Here is a 17,211-nt window from a genome sequence, read left to right as displayed (position 1 = left end):
AAGTGGACCGTGCTGGGAACTCATGGAGAAACTGGTGAGTGGAATGAACTGGGAGACTGGGATCCAGGACACATGAAGGAGCAGGAAAGTGTTGGAAATTGCAGGAATGGAATCCAGGGAACAAGGAGAACTGGGGGGTAACATACACAGGAGACACTATAGCAGGAATGGAAGGAAGGACTGCAGAGACTGAGATGAGTTTACAGATGAGGGAACCTTGGAAACAGGAAACAACCAGGATTCCAGGGGATAACAGGGAGTGTGGCAATAATACAGTTATCAGGGCACAGATCAGATATGTATGAACTCAAATGATCAAATGTGATTCAAATGAATCACCTGCTTTTAACCCTGCCATGCTAGCATTTCTAATTTAGTCTCATTTCATTTGAAAAGGCATACTGTGTTTGAGATTTGACAGAAGTCTAAAACACTCACACCATTGAACCAATTCTCATGTGCCTGTCTGTTCCTGATATTCCAGCCTTTCCAGTAACATCAAGTAAGTTGATAATGATTTATTGACCAATACATTCTCTGATTTAACTAAATCAACCCTTCTTTTCTCTTTGATTTAGCATTCATATGCTACATAAAGACTGATAAAGACTTTTTTTTAATGAACATTGACAAAAACAGATGGAAACTGTACATTAAGGGAAGAAAGGAAGTGAAAAGAAAATGTTAAATGTTTAAAATTTTGTGTTGGTTTACAAAAAAAATGCATAATTTTTGTCTGGCTCAACCACATACGTTCATCTGAAAGGCCATGAGAGAATGCAAATAGTGACAAAGTAACTGCCAAAAGCTTTCATTCTCTCTGTTCAGCCAGGCCAGACAAGAAGGAATATTGCATGTGAGCATAAATGAGTAATTAATATACATTTTAATAAAAAATCCTAAACACTCCTTTGTTCAGCCATCCTGCAGCAACATATGTCACAAACTAATGGCCACATTGCAATGACATTTGCTGTGGTTTTTATGTTTCCCCATACGCCAATTTCTGTTCATTTTGTGGCTGTATCATCTATTAAATCAATCTATTATTTAACTGTAAATCATTTTAATATGTTTATGAGCAGCCTAGTTTTTGAATACAGTTAGCATTCATTAATCCAGGCAAGCACATTTATAGCTAAGAATGGTTAATGAATCTTTTTTTTATTAACATTTTTTAATGAATACATTAATATAGTGTATGTTGATATATCTGTGAACAGGAATGTCAGTGTGGCCCTACAGGAGAAAGCTTTGGATAGTATCTTCTAGTTAGATAGTATCTTCATTTGCAGCATGAACAAAATGTTTATGTGTCTGTGTCCAGGTGCCTCATTGTGTCAAGTCTTATTTCACACGGACACAAGTTTTACTTTTAATGAACACTGTACAAGCCTAACAGGCTGCTACTTTAATTATGTACATTTGGGTCTGAACTTGCTTGTCGCTAATGAAAATAATGTCTGTACTATGAAGTATCATAATGAATAGCCATTCTCTGAACTTATGGGGTTGTTCTATATGTTACTTCAAAAGGTGAATGTGAATATTTTAATAGGGAAGAGGTGGGCTGTTTTAGTGAAGATTTACAATATATAGGCTCCCTCCCTTCACGAGCCAATGAGGTCTCTGTGGAATCAGTCCACATTCCTTTTATTAGGCCAATCTCAACTCGCCATGTAAAATACCCCCATTCACCACTCCCAACTTCCCAACCCCCAACACTTTGATCAGTGTCCTGTTCCCAAATTCTTGCTGAAGGGGAAAATATTAATGGTGAAGGGAGTTATGAGGGGAGGAAGGGCGCAGAGAGAAAAAGTGTTTAATGAGATAACCTAATAGTGAGAACAATGGGTTCCTCGTGTTATCTGTTGCAAAAGTTGTTTTTTTCGTGAACGAAAGAAAAATAAAATCACAAGTGCCATCACTGAGACAGATGAGAATGTTTGTGAGGAGATGCTGCATATTCATTATAAACTCCCCTGATTACAGGATCTGTAGTGACTGAGACCAAGACAAAACATAGCCCATTCAAACTCAAGACAAAGCCAAGTAAAAACCCAGACTTAGAAAAACTGTATTCTCTACCAACATCAAGATTAAATTTGGGTTTAATAATGCCTCAAAAAATATTTTCAAAATCAGCCTCTAGTGAGCAATCGAGTCCTACATGGACACAATTTTGGTGATATCATCTGTCATACTAGATTTTTTTTGCATGCATCCTAATAAGTATAATAAAATAATAACATAAGCAGTAATTCAACCAGATGGTCCAGTTATTTTAGCCAGGTATTATAAACTGTTATTTGTCTACTGCCATTTTACCCTAAAATTTTAAACATGCACCTGCAATTTTAAACATGCACCTGTTTAGTGCCCTTAAAAGAACCCCTTCCCCAAAACATCTCTCTGTTTTTACTCATTTTAGACCCAAGATGCCATTTTTATTCAAGACTCTAGAAAGTATAGCTTTCTTCCATGAACAATCTGATTTTTTTTTTTTTTTTTTTGCTCTCTGCACTGGCATTATTTTTGTGAAGGTCACCGATGAACTTGTGCTTGTCACAGATGTAGGTCCGTGCTTCATTTTAATCCTTGAATTCCCCAACATCTATCTCTGGTATTCATGATGAGATGCATTCTATTCTGGGTCAATTTATGCTTTCTATACACATGTTACAACTGAAAGTGTTTTATCTGCACTCATTCTCCTTTAATTTGATTTATAGTTAATTTTCTTCTTTTGATTTTTGCCTATGTACTTTTAACTTGTCCTTTATTTCTGTAAAGCACTTTGCTACCACTGGGGCAAATCAGGGTTAAAGATAAAGTTGATTTTCAATGACATATAGATGATACACAAAAATCTATATCCCAGTATGGTCTAATCCCACTAATATGCATTATAATGGAATGCCTTGCTGAAATTAATTATTGGATGTCCAAATGTCCAATTAATAACTGCAAATCAAAGATAATTAGAACTATAACCTCTGTACCTAAAACTTGGAATATTAACAATCTTTTGTCTACTCCATGTGCCTTAAGTTAAAAAAGAGGCTTGTAACCTTTGTACTTTTTGGTGTAGGTGTCAAAAAATTATTCATTCATGCTTTATCCAACTGAGATATTTGTCCATGGTCAGGTTATTCTGTTAATTTGTAGATACAATAAAATGTATTCAGTGCTTTCATCTCCTACAGACTATTGTGACACACTTTACTCTGCTGTGACCCCTCAACTAATGTTTATGCCATGGCTTTTAACACATTCTATGACAAGCACCTAAGTCACACCAATATTTGCTGCCCTTCACTAGTAACTTGGAAATATTAGAATTGTTTTGGTAGGTGCTATATACATGAAGTCATATTTCAACGACACATAAACAGCTATCACAATTACAATAGCCATATAGACTATATGCACCAATCAATGAAATACTAAATGCTGAATCTATGAAATCAAAGCTATATCTATAGCTATATGTATTCAATAGGATGTTTTCAGTAGAAAAGAATAAAAATGTGATCGTTTCCAACAATAAAGACTGCTCTCTCTTCCATACTCTCTCCATACTCTGTTCCATACTCTGTCCAGTAGGCATCATGTAAGGTAATAAAACTCACTTTCTTTTGTGGAAGTAAAAATGTGCAGCCATCATCTTCGTTAAAATAAACCCACACAACTGAATACTAATAATACTTTTATTTATAAGGCACTTTAAAACAGTAACAACTGACACAAAGTGGCGTACACCATATCAACAGTAAGCATAAAACATGAATTTGAGATCTGTATCCATTTTGATTAGTGATTAGATTAGTGCTCAGTGGTCTAAGATGAGGTGTCAACGGGTCAAAGTTAACATGAGAAGGCTTATAAGAGGCACTAGGGCCAAACAACATCACTTCAGTCTTGGCGTCTTTAAAATGAAGGAGGTTCATCGCCATCCAGGTTTTAATGTCTTCAAGACATGCAAATAGGTGTGTAATGGCGAAACCCTTGTTACATTTCAGGGGAAAATAAACCTGGATGTCATCAGCATAACAATGAAAAGACATATCATGGTGTCTAAAGATGGAACCCAGTGGGAGTATAGGAAAAAAAAGCAAAGGTCCTAAAATCGAGCCTTGAGGAACCCCAGAGGACAAAAGAGCAGGAGGGCATTCGAAACCAGCAAAACCTATATAGAATGTTCTATCTGTCAAATAGGATCTAAACCAGTCTAAAGCAGGACCACGAATACCCACAACATCATGTAGATGACAAATTAAAATATGATCGACTGCAGCAGACAAATCAAGAAGCAGCAGACAAATCAAGAAGGATAAGAATCACAGGGTCACCAGTATCAGAGGCTATCATGAGGCTAATTAAGGCTGATTCTGTGCTATGAAATGATTTAAAACCAGATTGGAAAATCTTGAGGATATCATTTTCATCTAGGAAAAACTTTAATTGTGTGTACACAATTATTTCAAGGATTTTTAAGAGAAAGGGCAGACTGGAGATGGGTCTATAATTTGCCAGTAGAGTCTGGTCAAGGCCGGGTTTCTTAATTAGTGGTTGCACCACCACATGCTTAAAAACAGAGGGAACCACACCAGGTAATAAACTACTCTTAATGATATTAAGGATCAATTGACCTCTACAATGAAAAACTTTCTTAAAGAACCATGGGGGAGCTGGATCATAAGGGGAACCAGAGGGATTTATAAGGGCAATCACATCCTCTAATTGTGGCAAAGATACTGGTTGAAAGTGATTAAAAACAGTAGCACAGCAGGGAACAGAGACAGAAAGGGCAGAAATTGGTGGTGAAATAAGAGACCTAGTAGTAGTCACCTTACACACAAAAAAACATTCACAGACAAGAAGTTAAAGGCCCGACAGTGCCGAGCAGGGCAGATGTTTTAATAGTGGGACAAGAAAAACCCACCTCAAACAGAACAGGCGTATGATTGGAGAACACAGGGTCACTGATCTCCAAGTTAAGCACAGGCAAACCACAGAACAAAACAAGGTCCAGTGTATGGCCAAGTTTGTGGGTGGGGCCAGTTACAGGAGTCAACAATATTTAAAAATTCCATCACCAAAGGTTTGTCAGGGCAACACACGTGAATGTTAAAAACTCCAAGAATGAGAACCCGGTCCTAGTTTGGAATAATCCCAGTTAAAAAGTCAGAAACGTCATTAATAAAATCCTTATTATATTTGGGAGGACGACAAAATGACAACACACAGCACAGGATTAGATTGGCCAATTTCAAAAGTGGCCAGTTCAAAACTGGAGAACGTTGTCTAACTAACGAAGACTGCTTACATTTAAAATCTTAACTTATAAACAACTGCCATACCTCATCCTCTGCCTGAAGTCCTTGGACAGTTAAAATAGCCACAGCTGAGTGGCAAGAGCTCAGAGAGAGAACCAGTGTCCTCGGCCGTCTACCATGTTTCAGTAATGCAGAAAAAATCCAAATTATTAGAAGTAAGAAAATGTCTGAGTATAAATGTTTTGTTAGACAATGATCTGGCATTTAGTAAGCCAAATCTGGTAGGAGGTGGATCCTGGGTCTGAATTCCAACACAGGGCAGCGGCTTAAGATGTTCCAAATATACTCCATGCAGGCGAAGATGGGGAGCCGCCGGACGCTGTATCCTTCAGAAAACCTGTGATTGGAACCAAACAACCATTGGCTGGGTCCAGAAAGCGCCACAAAACAGAAAACCAAGGGGGAAGTCCGTTTTAGTCCAGGAGGCAGTTGAGGCATCCAGGAGAACAGCCCACAATCGCACCAACCATCCCAACATCTCTGTCTTTGATGCATAGGCAGGGTGGCAGTCCGGAAACGGACGTATTTTGTTCACCAAAAACAAATAAAAACATTTCACGGGCAGCTGGTCGAAGATTTAAAAGTGTTTGATGGTCATAGACTAGGGCCGATGTGGTCATTTGCGAATAGCATACTAAAATTTGAAAAACAGAAGACAGGAGGAGAGGGGACAGATGGCTAGCCAAACACAGCGGCACCATCTTGTCAGTGTATGTTAGTTATTTATATAGAGATTAAATGGATGAGCAAATTTAGTGAATCTTCTATTCCATTTTTATTTTTGCAAAGAAAGAAAGCTTTAGTAATACAGCACATTCCAAATACAGAGGCAATTCAAAGTACTGTACATAAGCATTAACAACATTGAAAACAATTAGCATTAAAAACAAGAATGAAATAAAATACATAGAAAGAAAACAATTATTAGACAAAGATAACAGATCAGAGACACAGCTATGTATAGTTGTAGCTCCAGTAGTTAAGATGTGAAATACAACAGAGGAAGCAAAAGCACAACAGAGACACAAGTCAAGCAAAACAACAGAGCAAAAACAACAGAGCTTTCAGGTTGGATTTTAAAGTGGTTAGAGCTGGGGCATCAGGAGTCATCAGGAACCTAGTTGTATTGTGTACAGCATAGTAGCCAAAAGCAGCTTTGTCTGACTTTTTGTGAAGACCAGACTGTGAAGATTCTTGGTCATCCAGATGAAATTATCTAGAAGGTGATTCACGGTAACTGGACTTCTAGTTTTTAGGTCGAAACGTTTCAGCACTAATCAAGTGGCTTCTTCAGTCTAAGGGGAAGTTGGTTAAAGATCTCAATTTTATCCTTGAAACTGCTTTCACTCTACCCCTAGTCTGATTAGGCTCTTTAGGTGAACTATGTAAATGAGGTGAGAGTCATTAGACCCACACTCCTGCTTTGGTTTCACTTCACACCTGGCCTCAATAGGCTTGTTAGGTGAACAATGGACATGAGCAGATATGAGGGTTGTTAGGATTTAATGATCTTGTGACCCCCTCTGATCCACAAACTGGGTGGAGAGTGTGTCCTCCCTGAAGGATATGTGAAGTGTTCTTTAACTTCCTGAGAACAGATGAAAGGGCAATCTGGTAAATTGAAGGCAGGTAATGTCTGTACCCCCCCACTCTTGTTAAGGAGTTTTTCTACCTGAACATGTATAGCTTCTCTGTCCCCTCTTTTAGTGTCCTGTTTCCTTTAAATGGAGGTGCACAGCTGACTGTGGTCCTGAGGAGCTGCTCCTCCTGTGCACTGATTGTTTGGTTTCTCCAGTGTAGAGTTCTTAGCATTCTTCTTTACAGTGGTCTACATACACTACAGTGCTCCTCTTATTGTCTTGTCTTTATTTAATTGAAGGAAATGTAGTTGCCACATATTTACATCTTCTAAGCACTAATAGTGTTAGTCTAAGGAACCATTGTCACTTCGTGTAAGAGCTAGGCAAATCTGACTGCCATCTGCATAGCTGTGTTAAGCAACTGTGATGTACCCTAAGGTGCCCTAAGGTCCCCATGTGTGTGTGTGGTATATTTCTGGTGTTTTCTCTATCACAGGAATACAGAGAGGTGGTGACCAACAGATGACAGTGAGCTGATCCACTGCACCTGTTGTCAGTCAGCTGATTGTGAATGCAATTTCTGAGAGGACATTGAAAGGACATATCGTACATTAGTGAGGAGTGCCCAGGTATCTGGTGGTAGCTCTACTTTACCCTGTGTACTACCTGCCTCATCACCAACATTTTGTGTCTTGTGCTGCAGTTGAAACCTCTTAGTTAGACTATGTATTGTGGTTAACTTTGACACTGGACTATTTGTGCTGGGTCTTGTTTGCTTGTTGGTTACAGAGATTAAATTAGACATGTTGAGAAACCACGCAATTTAGACCCTTCGCATTTCTTACCCTAGCTCTTGTAATTTTGTTAATAGTGTAAATAGTGTTTGTGTATAGACATTATAGTGTGTTAACCCTAGTTGTTGATTAGTGTTTTTAGTTTACCTTTTTGCTGTAAACAATTTTTTTTGTTTGGTTTGAGCAAGTTGGGCCTGTGTGCTTCAGTTTTGTCTGTAACTATCTTTTGGTTTCCTTTTATTCTCACAGTAAATAGTAGTGATCTGCCCTTTAACAATCTGGCAACTGTTTATGTACATTCCTTTCCTTAGACAGGTCTGTCAGAGCAACATTACTGATGTGTACAGGCTGAAAACAGCAGTCCGAGAATTGAATTCCAGGTGTGATCATAATAATCTGCTCAGATTTATCACCAATAGAAACAACATAAACTTTGCCTTTGAGCTATGTCGACCAACTGAACACTGATAAGTGTATCTAATTTTATATATTTTCTTCACATGTAAGTGTCCGCTCATGCTCACCTGCTCATCTGTTTCCCATTCCCCCATTTCCTCATAACTGGTTCGAGTTTTTAAGAAGGGGGACCAGAGGGTGTGTTCCAACTACAGAGGGATCACACTCCTCAGCCTCCCGGGGAAGGTCTATGCCAGGGTGCTGGAGAGGAGGATCCTGCCGGTGGTCGAACCTCGAATCCAGGAGGAACAATGCGGTTTCCGTCCTGGGCGTGGAACACTGGACCAGCTCTACACACTCTCGAGGGTGCTCGAGGGTTCATGGGAGTTTGCCCAACCAGTCCACATGTGTTTTGTGGACTGGACTCTAAGGGAGATAGGCTCCTCACCCTATTTGCCCTAGAGATAAGGTGAGGAGCTCGGTCACCCAGGAGGAGCTCGGAGTAGAGCCGCTGCTCCTCCACATGGAGAGGAGTCAGTTAAGGTGGCTCGGGCATCTGTTTCGGATGCCTCCTGGGCGCCTTCCTGGGGAGGTGTTCCGGGCATGTCCCACCGGGAGGAGGCCCCGGGGAAGACCTAGGACACGCTGGAGGGACTATGTCTCCTGGCTGGCCTGGGAACGCCTCGGTGTCTCCCCGGAAGAGCTGGAGGAAGTGTCCAGGGAGAAGGAAGTCTGGGTATCCCGGATTCGGCTACTGCCCCCGTGACCCGGCCCCGGATAAGCGGAAGAAGATGGATGGATAGATGGTTCGAGTCATGCTAACTGGACTTCATGCTGTTAAGTCAAAATGTTTCAGCACTTATCCATGTGGCTTCTCAAGTCTGAGAGAAGTTGGTTAGAGATCTTAATTTAAATTCCAAGTTCATTTCAGTCCACCACAAGCCTTGGTAGGCTCGTTAAGTGAACAATGGAAGTTTGCACAGATGAGCATGGATCTAATGGTGGACTCATGTGATCCCTTTGATCCACAAACTGGGTGTATAGTGTGTCCTCCCTGAAGGGTGTATGAAGTGTTCAACTTCTTGGGATTTGGCAGTGTGGTAGATCGGAGACAGGTTGTGCCTGAGCCCCCCACCTCTTTTTTGTTGTTGTTTGCTTCTTGAACCCCTCTCTCAAACCCTTTATCCTCTCTGTCCAAAAAAATCTTTGTCTTCAAATGAGTGTCCTGTGTCCTTTAACTGGAGGAAGAGATGTTATGAAACTCAAATTAGGACCCAAGGGCAGATTTGCTGACTTGAAAAACAAAGTTTATTGTAAGAGAAAATCACTGGAGCTAAGACTCAAAAACTCCAGGACGGGAATGCAGGTAAGACAAGATGTGATGAGGCAGGGGCACACAGCAGCAATCAACTCGAGAGCAATCCGCAGAAGCTGAGAGACCTGAGGAGGACCAATTTTAGAGGTAAGTATGAACAAGTCAACAACAATGAACATACGTTGTGGGATTTCCACTACCACATGGGTAAACGGAGAAAGTGGCGAAGACACAGTTAAGGACTGTAAACTTTATTGCAATGGGAGTAATTGGCAGCAGGTGGACCGCATCAGCAACGCCCAGTCTCTGATGTGCACCTGCAACTAAATCACAGACGGGGGAGACACAAAACACCCATGAGGGAGAGGCGGAAAGAGACAAGGAATCTGGGAAGGCAGGTACTGCCGCCTCATGACAGTACATGAGAGCTCTGGAGGATGATCCCTGGGGTGAGCTAAAATCTGGGGCCACTCTGGAGGACAGCTCCTTGGGGAGCGAGGATCCAGGGCCGCTCTGGTGGCCGACCCCTCGGGTGAGCCAGGATCCAGGGCCCCACTGGAGAATGATGCCTCGGGTGAGCTGAAGTCTGGGGCTGCTCTAGAGGACAGGACGTGGAGAGGTGGTGGCATTTGCAGGACCAGCCAACCCACTGGGACTAGGCTCAGGACCAGGACAGGCAGTGGTGTCGTTGGAACCAGCTGACCCACCAAGACAAAGGTCAGGTTCAGGAGGGACAGTGGTGTCAGCAGGGCCGACCCACTTGGAAAAGGCTTTGGGTCAGGAGATGCAGTGGCGTCAGCCAGACCGGCCAACCCACCGGGACAAAGTCCAAGATCTGGAGAGGTGGTGGCATTGGCAGCACTGGCTGACCCACCAGGATGAGTCTCAGAGCTGGAAGAGGTGATGGCATTAGCAGAGCTGGCCAAACCACCAGGGCGAAGCTCAGGCACATGTGGGGCAGTGGCGTCGGCAGGGTTGGCTGACCCACCAGGACGAGGTCCGGGAGTCAGGGGCGGAACTTCAGCAGGGACACCTTCATGGGCACACTGAGGCCCAGAGAGCTGGAGAGGAGCTTCAGCCAGCACACGGCTGTCGGCGTACTGAGCCCTGGGGAGCAGGGCTGGAACCTCAGTGGGGACTTTTTCATCGGCACACTGAGGTTCAGGAAGCTGGGGCAGAACCTCTGCAGGGAAGCCTTCGTCGGCACATTGAGGCTAGGGGAAAAGGGATGGAACCTCAGCAGGGACACCTTCGTCGGCACACTGAAGCTTGGGGAGAAGGGATGGAACCTCAGTGGGGACACCTTCGTCCGGCGGGGAAGGGACTCGGAAGATACTGGTGGGGATACTGGAGACTGAGACTGGGGCGCTGGAGAACAAGACGGCCTCTTCCTACGGCAGCATCGCTGGTGCTGAGGCAGTGGGAGTGGGAACTCTGGCTGGCTAGCTGGGGACGAGGATGGCCAATGACGCCTTCGTCACCGGGCTGTGGAGACTGGTATCGATGACTGAGGAGCCGGTGTTGAAGACTGGGGTGCAGGCCGCAGGGACATGGGAACCAGCAGTGGAGAGTGAAGAGCCGGCGATGGAGACAGGAAAGCCGGCGTCAGAGACAGGAGAACTGGCAGTGAGCAGTGGAGAACTGGCGATTGAATTTGGGGAGCCGGCTGCAGGGACACGAGAGCTGGCGGTGGAGACTGGGTAGCTGGCAACAGGGACTGGAGAGCCAGCGACGGGAACAGGAGAAACAGTGGTGAAAGCTGGTGAGCCGGAGATGGAGACAGGGTAGCCAATCAAGGCAAACAGGTCCTAGGTGACGGACCAGACCAAGAGCGGTTCAAACACCCCTTATGAAGAGAACAGCAGGGACTGCGACGTCACCAGGTATGGCGAAGCCCAAAAGAGTGACGTGGGGCAGCCTTGTATGGGCCCACCACCTGCAGAAGATCCATAAGAGGCCGGTGCTCTGTGGATTGGGCGGAGGTCGAGGGCGGGGACCAGGACGACCCAATCCTTTGACGCTAAAACTGGCTTTAGGGACATGGAATGTCACCTCACTAGGGGGGAAGGAGCCTGAGCTTGTGCAGGAGGTTGAGCGGTACCGACTAGAGATAGTCAGGCTTGCCTCCACACACAGCCTGGGCTCTGGAACCCAACTCCTTGAGAGGGGCTGGACTCTCTTCTACTCTGGAGTTGCTCACGGCGAGAGGCGGCGAGCTGGTGTGGGCTTGCTCATAGCTCCCCAGCTCAGCCGCCACATGTCGGAGTTTTCCATAAAGGAAGCAGGGGCTGGGGATTCAGAGGCTGATCCATCCATCACCCAAGCTGAGGTCACTGAGGTAGTTCGGCAGCTCCTCAGTGGAAAAGCACCAGGGGTGGATGAGATCCGGCCCGAGTACCTCAAGTCTCTGGATGTTGTTGGGCTGTCATGGCGGACACGCCTGTGTGATCGGGGGCAGTTCCCCTGGATTGGCAGACCGGGGTGGTGGTCCCTCTTTTTCAGAAGGGGGACCGGAGAGTGTGTTCCAACTACAGAGGGATCACACTCCTTGGGAAGGTCTATGCCAGGCCAGGGTGCTGGAGAGGAGGATCTGGCCGGTGCTCAAACCTCAGATCCAGAAGGTGCAATGTTTTCGGAAACATTTCGGAAACAAAAGTTTTCGCCCTGGTCATGGAACACTGGACCAACTCTATACCCTCTCAAGGGTGCTCGAGGGTTCATGAGAGTTTGCCCACCCAGTTCACATGTGCTTTGTGGACTTGGAGAAGGCATTCGACCGGGTCCCTCACGGCATCCTGTGGGAGGTGCTCCAGGAGTATGGGGTCCGCGGCCCTTTGCTAAGGGCTATCCGGTCTCTGTACAAACGGAGGGGAAGCTTGGTTCGCATTGCCAGCAGACCTGTTCCCAGTGCATGTTGGACTCCGGCAGGGCTGCCCTTTGTCACCAGTTCTGTTCATTATTTTTATGGACAGGATTTCTAGGCACAGTCAGGGGCCAGAGGGAGTCCAGTTCGGGGACCACAGGATTTCATCTCTGCTTTTTGCAGATGATTGAGTCCTGTTGCCATGACCTCCAGCGTGCGTTGGGGCAGTTTGCAACCGAGTGTGAAGTGGCTGGGATGAGAATCAGCACCTCCAAGTCCGAGGCCATGGTTCTCAACCTGAAAAAGGTGTCTTGCCATCTCCAGGCCGGGGGAGAGATCCTGCCTCAGGTGAAGGAGTTTAAGTATCTTGGGATCTTGTTCACGAGTGAGGGAAGGAGGGAACGCGCGATTGACAGATGGTTTGGGGCATCGGCAGCAGCAATGTGGTCGGTGTACCGGTCCGTCGTGGTGAATTTACCGGTCAATCTATGTTCCTACTCTCACCTATGGTCATGAGCTTTGGGTCATGACCGAAAGGACAAGGTCTCGGATACAAGCGACTGAAATGAGCTTCCTTCGCAGGGCTCCCTTAGGGATAGGGTGAGGAGCTCCGTCACCCGGGAGGAGCTCGGAGTACAAACGCTGCTCCTGCACATCGAGAGGAGCCAACTGAGGTGGCTCTGGCATCTGTTAAAGTTAATTAGCACTGGCTTTCACTGAGTCATTATATGTATTTCAGGACAAATCAGTTCTGACCAGTCTTTTAGGAGGCTGTTAGGCTGCTACATGAACTTGTTGCTTGGTGTGTTGACTGAATATCATTCATGCTGCTGACTGCTCTGAATAAACATTTCAGTCAGATTATTTTCACCTTAACCATCACAGCTAAAGGCAGAGGAGCTCCATCTCCCCCTCCAGTTAAATAACACTGAGCTAACGTTAGCTAGCACTGTTGTTTTAGCTAATCAAACGTCCGAGGGAGTGATAACGCCATCATTAGCCATATCATACACACTTTTAGAAGAAATACTGTTTGACTAATGAATCATTAATGTTACCATAAGATAAACCACAGTGTCCCCTCTTCTTCTTCGGAGTTTAATGTTGGATAGCATCCTCAAGCTGCTATGAGTGATAACTTGGTTTTGCCTTTTAAACTTTTATTAAAAACTTAAATGAAAAATATACACTTGCACTTTTCAACAGCTTATGAGCTGTTTGAGTGTATCAACATTGGGCTTGATCTTATGGTAATGTTAAATGGTGACACAGGTAATGTTAATTCAGTCATGGTTTCATCAGACCAGTGAATCTTGTTCCTCACAGTCTGAAAGTCTTTGTCCCATCTCCACACAGGATCTCTGGAACTCAGTCAGAGTGACTGGGTTCTTGGTCCCTTACTAAGGCCCTTCTCCCACGATTGCTCAGTTTGTCTGGGCGACCAGCTCTTTGAAGAGTCCAGGTGGTGCCAAACTTCTTCCATTTGAGTATTATAGAGGCCACTGTGCTCCTGGGAACTTTCAGTGCAGCAGAAATATTTTTGTAGCCTTCTCCAGCTCTGTGCCTATCAACAATCCTGTCTCTGCAGCCAGTTCCTTTGACCTCATGGTTTGGTTCTTGTTCTGATATGTGTTGCATGGACTCCAGTCAAGGTGTAGAAACATCTCAGCAAAGATCAAGATAAATGGGAGGCACCTGAGCTAATTTGTTGTAGTAAAAGGTCTGAATACTTATGTAAATGTGATATTTCAGTTTTTTCTTTTTAATAAATTTGCAAACATTCATAAAATTCTGCTTTCACTTTATCATTATGTGACACTGTGACATTAATAGAAAAAAATGAATTTAAACAATTGTTGCAACAAAGTTTAATTTATGTATTTGAATGAATCTACACTACCTTGGCCTGTACAAAGTTTTACAGTTGTATGAACCCTTTTTGTCATACATTGATGTAACGTTAAATGTTTATTGTAAATTTGTTCATTAAAAATTTTGGGGGTAAAAGAAACATGCTGATCAAAGTGTCCCCTAATAATTCTACAATAACCACAAAAAACCACATGCAATGTCATGTACTGTCAGTAGTAATTGCCGCACCTAATTTGGCCTTTGTCATAACCCATAACCCTATTGGTAAGTCATTTTGTATAGCTTATGTTTAATATGATTTTGGCAATTTGTCTCAAAGCTGCTAAGTAAAGCCCTACGACCATGTCTCAGAGTCACACATTTGAAGCAGAAGGTTACTGTCATTTCCAATTGTGGTTGAGTTGCATCCTGCTTTCATTCTGAAGTCTAGACACTAATAGTGTTTGAACTTTACAGATTACATTGTGCTTCAGGAGGGTTTTAGCCACCTGTAGACTTCCAAGTTGGCCATCGAGGGTATGAAGATTAAGTGCTAGTCTTGGTGTAGGAGGGAGACCAGGATAAACATGTTAATTATATGAGATGAACCTTTGCTTGCTTGGTAAGAAACCTAGTCATGTAAAATGGAGTGATGGCTGTATCCAGGCCTTTATTCCAGCCTTACTATTAGATTAAATTAATTTCAAATGATTTATCCCTCTCCTTAATTATTTATTCATATGCAACTTGTCTGCATGTATAGCTGCATTTGTGAGGGCCGATTTGGAATCATTATTTACAACACTTTAGACTTTAGTATTGATCTGGATATGTTCTTATGCAAACATGTAAATTCAAATTTAATTAGCTACATACCATGAAGTTGTGATCACTCTGCCAGCTCAGGTTTTCTGTAACTATATATCATGTAAAATTAAGTGAAACTTTTTTAAAATTCTCACTTTCTGCAGTATCTGATCTTGAAACCTATGATATGGTTATGGTTAGGGAATGATTGTGGTTACAGCAAATAAATTATGATCAAAATAGGGTTAGGTGACCATAAACTGAGCAACTGAATGAAAATTTTAAGGTGTAAAAACATCCAATAAAACAATACAAATCTTTTTATTCATGTTAAAAACAGATTGTGCCATGTTTTAGTTTTATCTGAATTTAGAATGAGTTCCATCTTTCCAAATAAAATGCAAATAAGAATAATCCTGCAAAAGTCTGTGTTTTATTGGTATTTCCTAAATAATAATGATTTAGAATGATAATAATTTAATATCATGTGCAGTCTTGTATGTCACTTTTTACTCTCATGGCACACCCTTTCCCTCTGTTTTCATCACCTTCTCATTATCCACCCCCCATTTCTACTCTTCGTCCTACTTTCCCTCCCCCCTTTTAGCCAGCAGGTTTGATGGCCTCCCTGACCCCCAGAGCCTTTCTCTGTTGTAATCCCTCTGGCCTCTTTGTGCCAATCCCTTGCTCCTCTAATCTTCTGGTGCCAGGACATCTGCACAGATTGCAGCTTCAAGCCTCAATCTCCTTTCTGTCACCTATGCTGTCAGTGTGCGTGGTCATATTCTCTTTCACGTACTCTTCTTCTATCACTCTGATGTCACATTTGACCAGATTACCAAACTCACATCCTCATGAAACATGGTTCACTTGTTAGAATGTCTGAAAATAACATTGTCAGTGGTGCTATAGTCACATTTTATTTTTTGATTATTTTTTCCTCATGACTCAGACCAGACGATTGATATAAGTGTTGTCATTTGTCTTTTTGGAACAGAGCTAGGCTGACCACATCCTTTGTCTAACTCAGCATATACCACTTAAAAGCAAAGCTGCCACATTCTCATGTTATCAAACCACTCAATGGCCGAAAAGTCTGTTTGGTAGTCATTACAGCCTTGAATCTTCTCAGGTCAGTGTCTACATGCTCTAAACACGAGGATTTGTGCTTTCTCTTCAGCTCTGTCAGACTTGGAGTGTCTGTGAACTGTCATCTTCACACCTCTCCACAGATGTTCTGTGGGGTTTAAGTCTAGGCTTTGTCAGGAATAGTTAAAGACTTGCCCTGAAGACTTTTTCCTCTTTGTACTGTTTCACTCTCTGAACCTGACATACGATTATTTTTCAAGATGACTTCTTTTGAGCGCTTTGGTGCTACATAAATGAGTTCAACTCCAGTGTTGTTTTGATTATTTGCTTCAGGCATTGTTTTGCTGAAAGGTTAACTGTTCCCACAGTATCAGGCCTCTTCACCTTGCAACAGGTTGTCTTCAATACTTGTCTCAGTCTCCTTGAATCAATATATAATTATAAGTATAATTTTGTACCCACAGAGACACCAAGAACCCGTTACCGTTATTATTTCCCTATTTGCTGTTTTTGAAAGGCCTAATAAAAACTACACTACCAATACAATATAATCTAAAATGAATGATTCAATCACACATCACCTGCCAGTTTTAAAATATAATTTTTCTAATAAAGTCCATTAGCATCAGTAATTCAAATTATAATCCTCCACTTGCTTTTGTTTTTCATTATATAATTGAAGGTAGCCAATCCTCTGATCACTTTTGAAAGCGACAAACCAACCTGTCTCCATGTATTTGAGTCTCGTGGGAACACAAAGCAGCCCTATAAGCACCTCTTAGAAACCACTTGTTCATGGAGCAGCATCTCTGAGAGCCTCAATGACATTCCTGAGACCTACTATAATTCAGGTTCAAAAACATGAAATTCCTAGCTCCTGTAGATTGTCCAATATATGATGCAATGTTAGCATATATATGTGTTTTAGTCAGTAAGCACACAGTAGGTCATCCCATTGAAAACTTCCATTTAATAACACTAACATTTAATTACAAGTGACCACACGTCTGTCATTAAGATTTAAAGTCTGACATATAATGGAGTGCTTTAGCATTTAATTACCATTACAAACTGCCCTCTAAAACACACAGTAACTGTTATTTTACTCACCCCATTTGAACATCATCATCGTCAGCAGCACTGTCTTTAAATTCACATGAACTTTCCCCAACTCCAT

General features: G+C 42.9%; 1 protein-coding gene across 1 annotated transcript in view; it reads right to left on the bottom strand.

Annotated features, from left to right (window-relative positions):
* The window catches only part of crb2a (crumbs cell polarity complex component 2a), a 29,008-nt gene extending 11,797 nt beyond the window's left edge, over positions 1 to 17,211 (bottom strand). Inside the window, exon 1 of the mRNA XM_026297575.1 lies at positions 17,145 to 17,211. Coding sequence (XP_026153360.1) covers positions 17,145 to 17,211 — 67 coding nt within the window. The remainder of the gene's footprint in view (positions 1 to 17,144) is intronic.

The sequence above is a fragment of the Mastacembelus armatus genome, chromosome 12 (assembly GCF_900324485.2).
Source record: "Mastacembelus armatus chromosome 12, fMasArm1.2, whole genome shotgun sequence".
Classification (NCBI taxonomy): Eukaryota; Metazoa; Chordata; class Actinopteri; order Synbranchiformes; family Mastacembelidae; genus Mastacembelus; species Mastacembelus armatus.
Note: the sequence above shows the minus strand (reverse complement) of the source record. Positions and strands in the feature narration are given on the sequence as shown.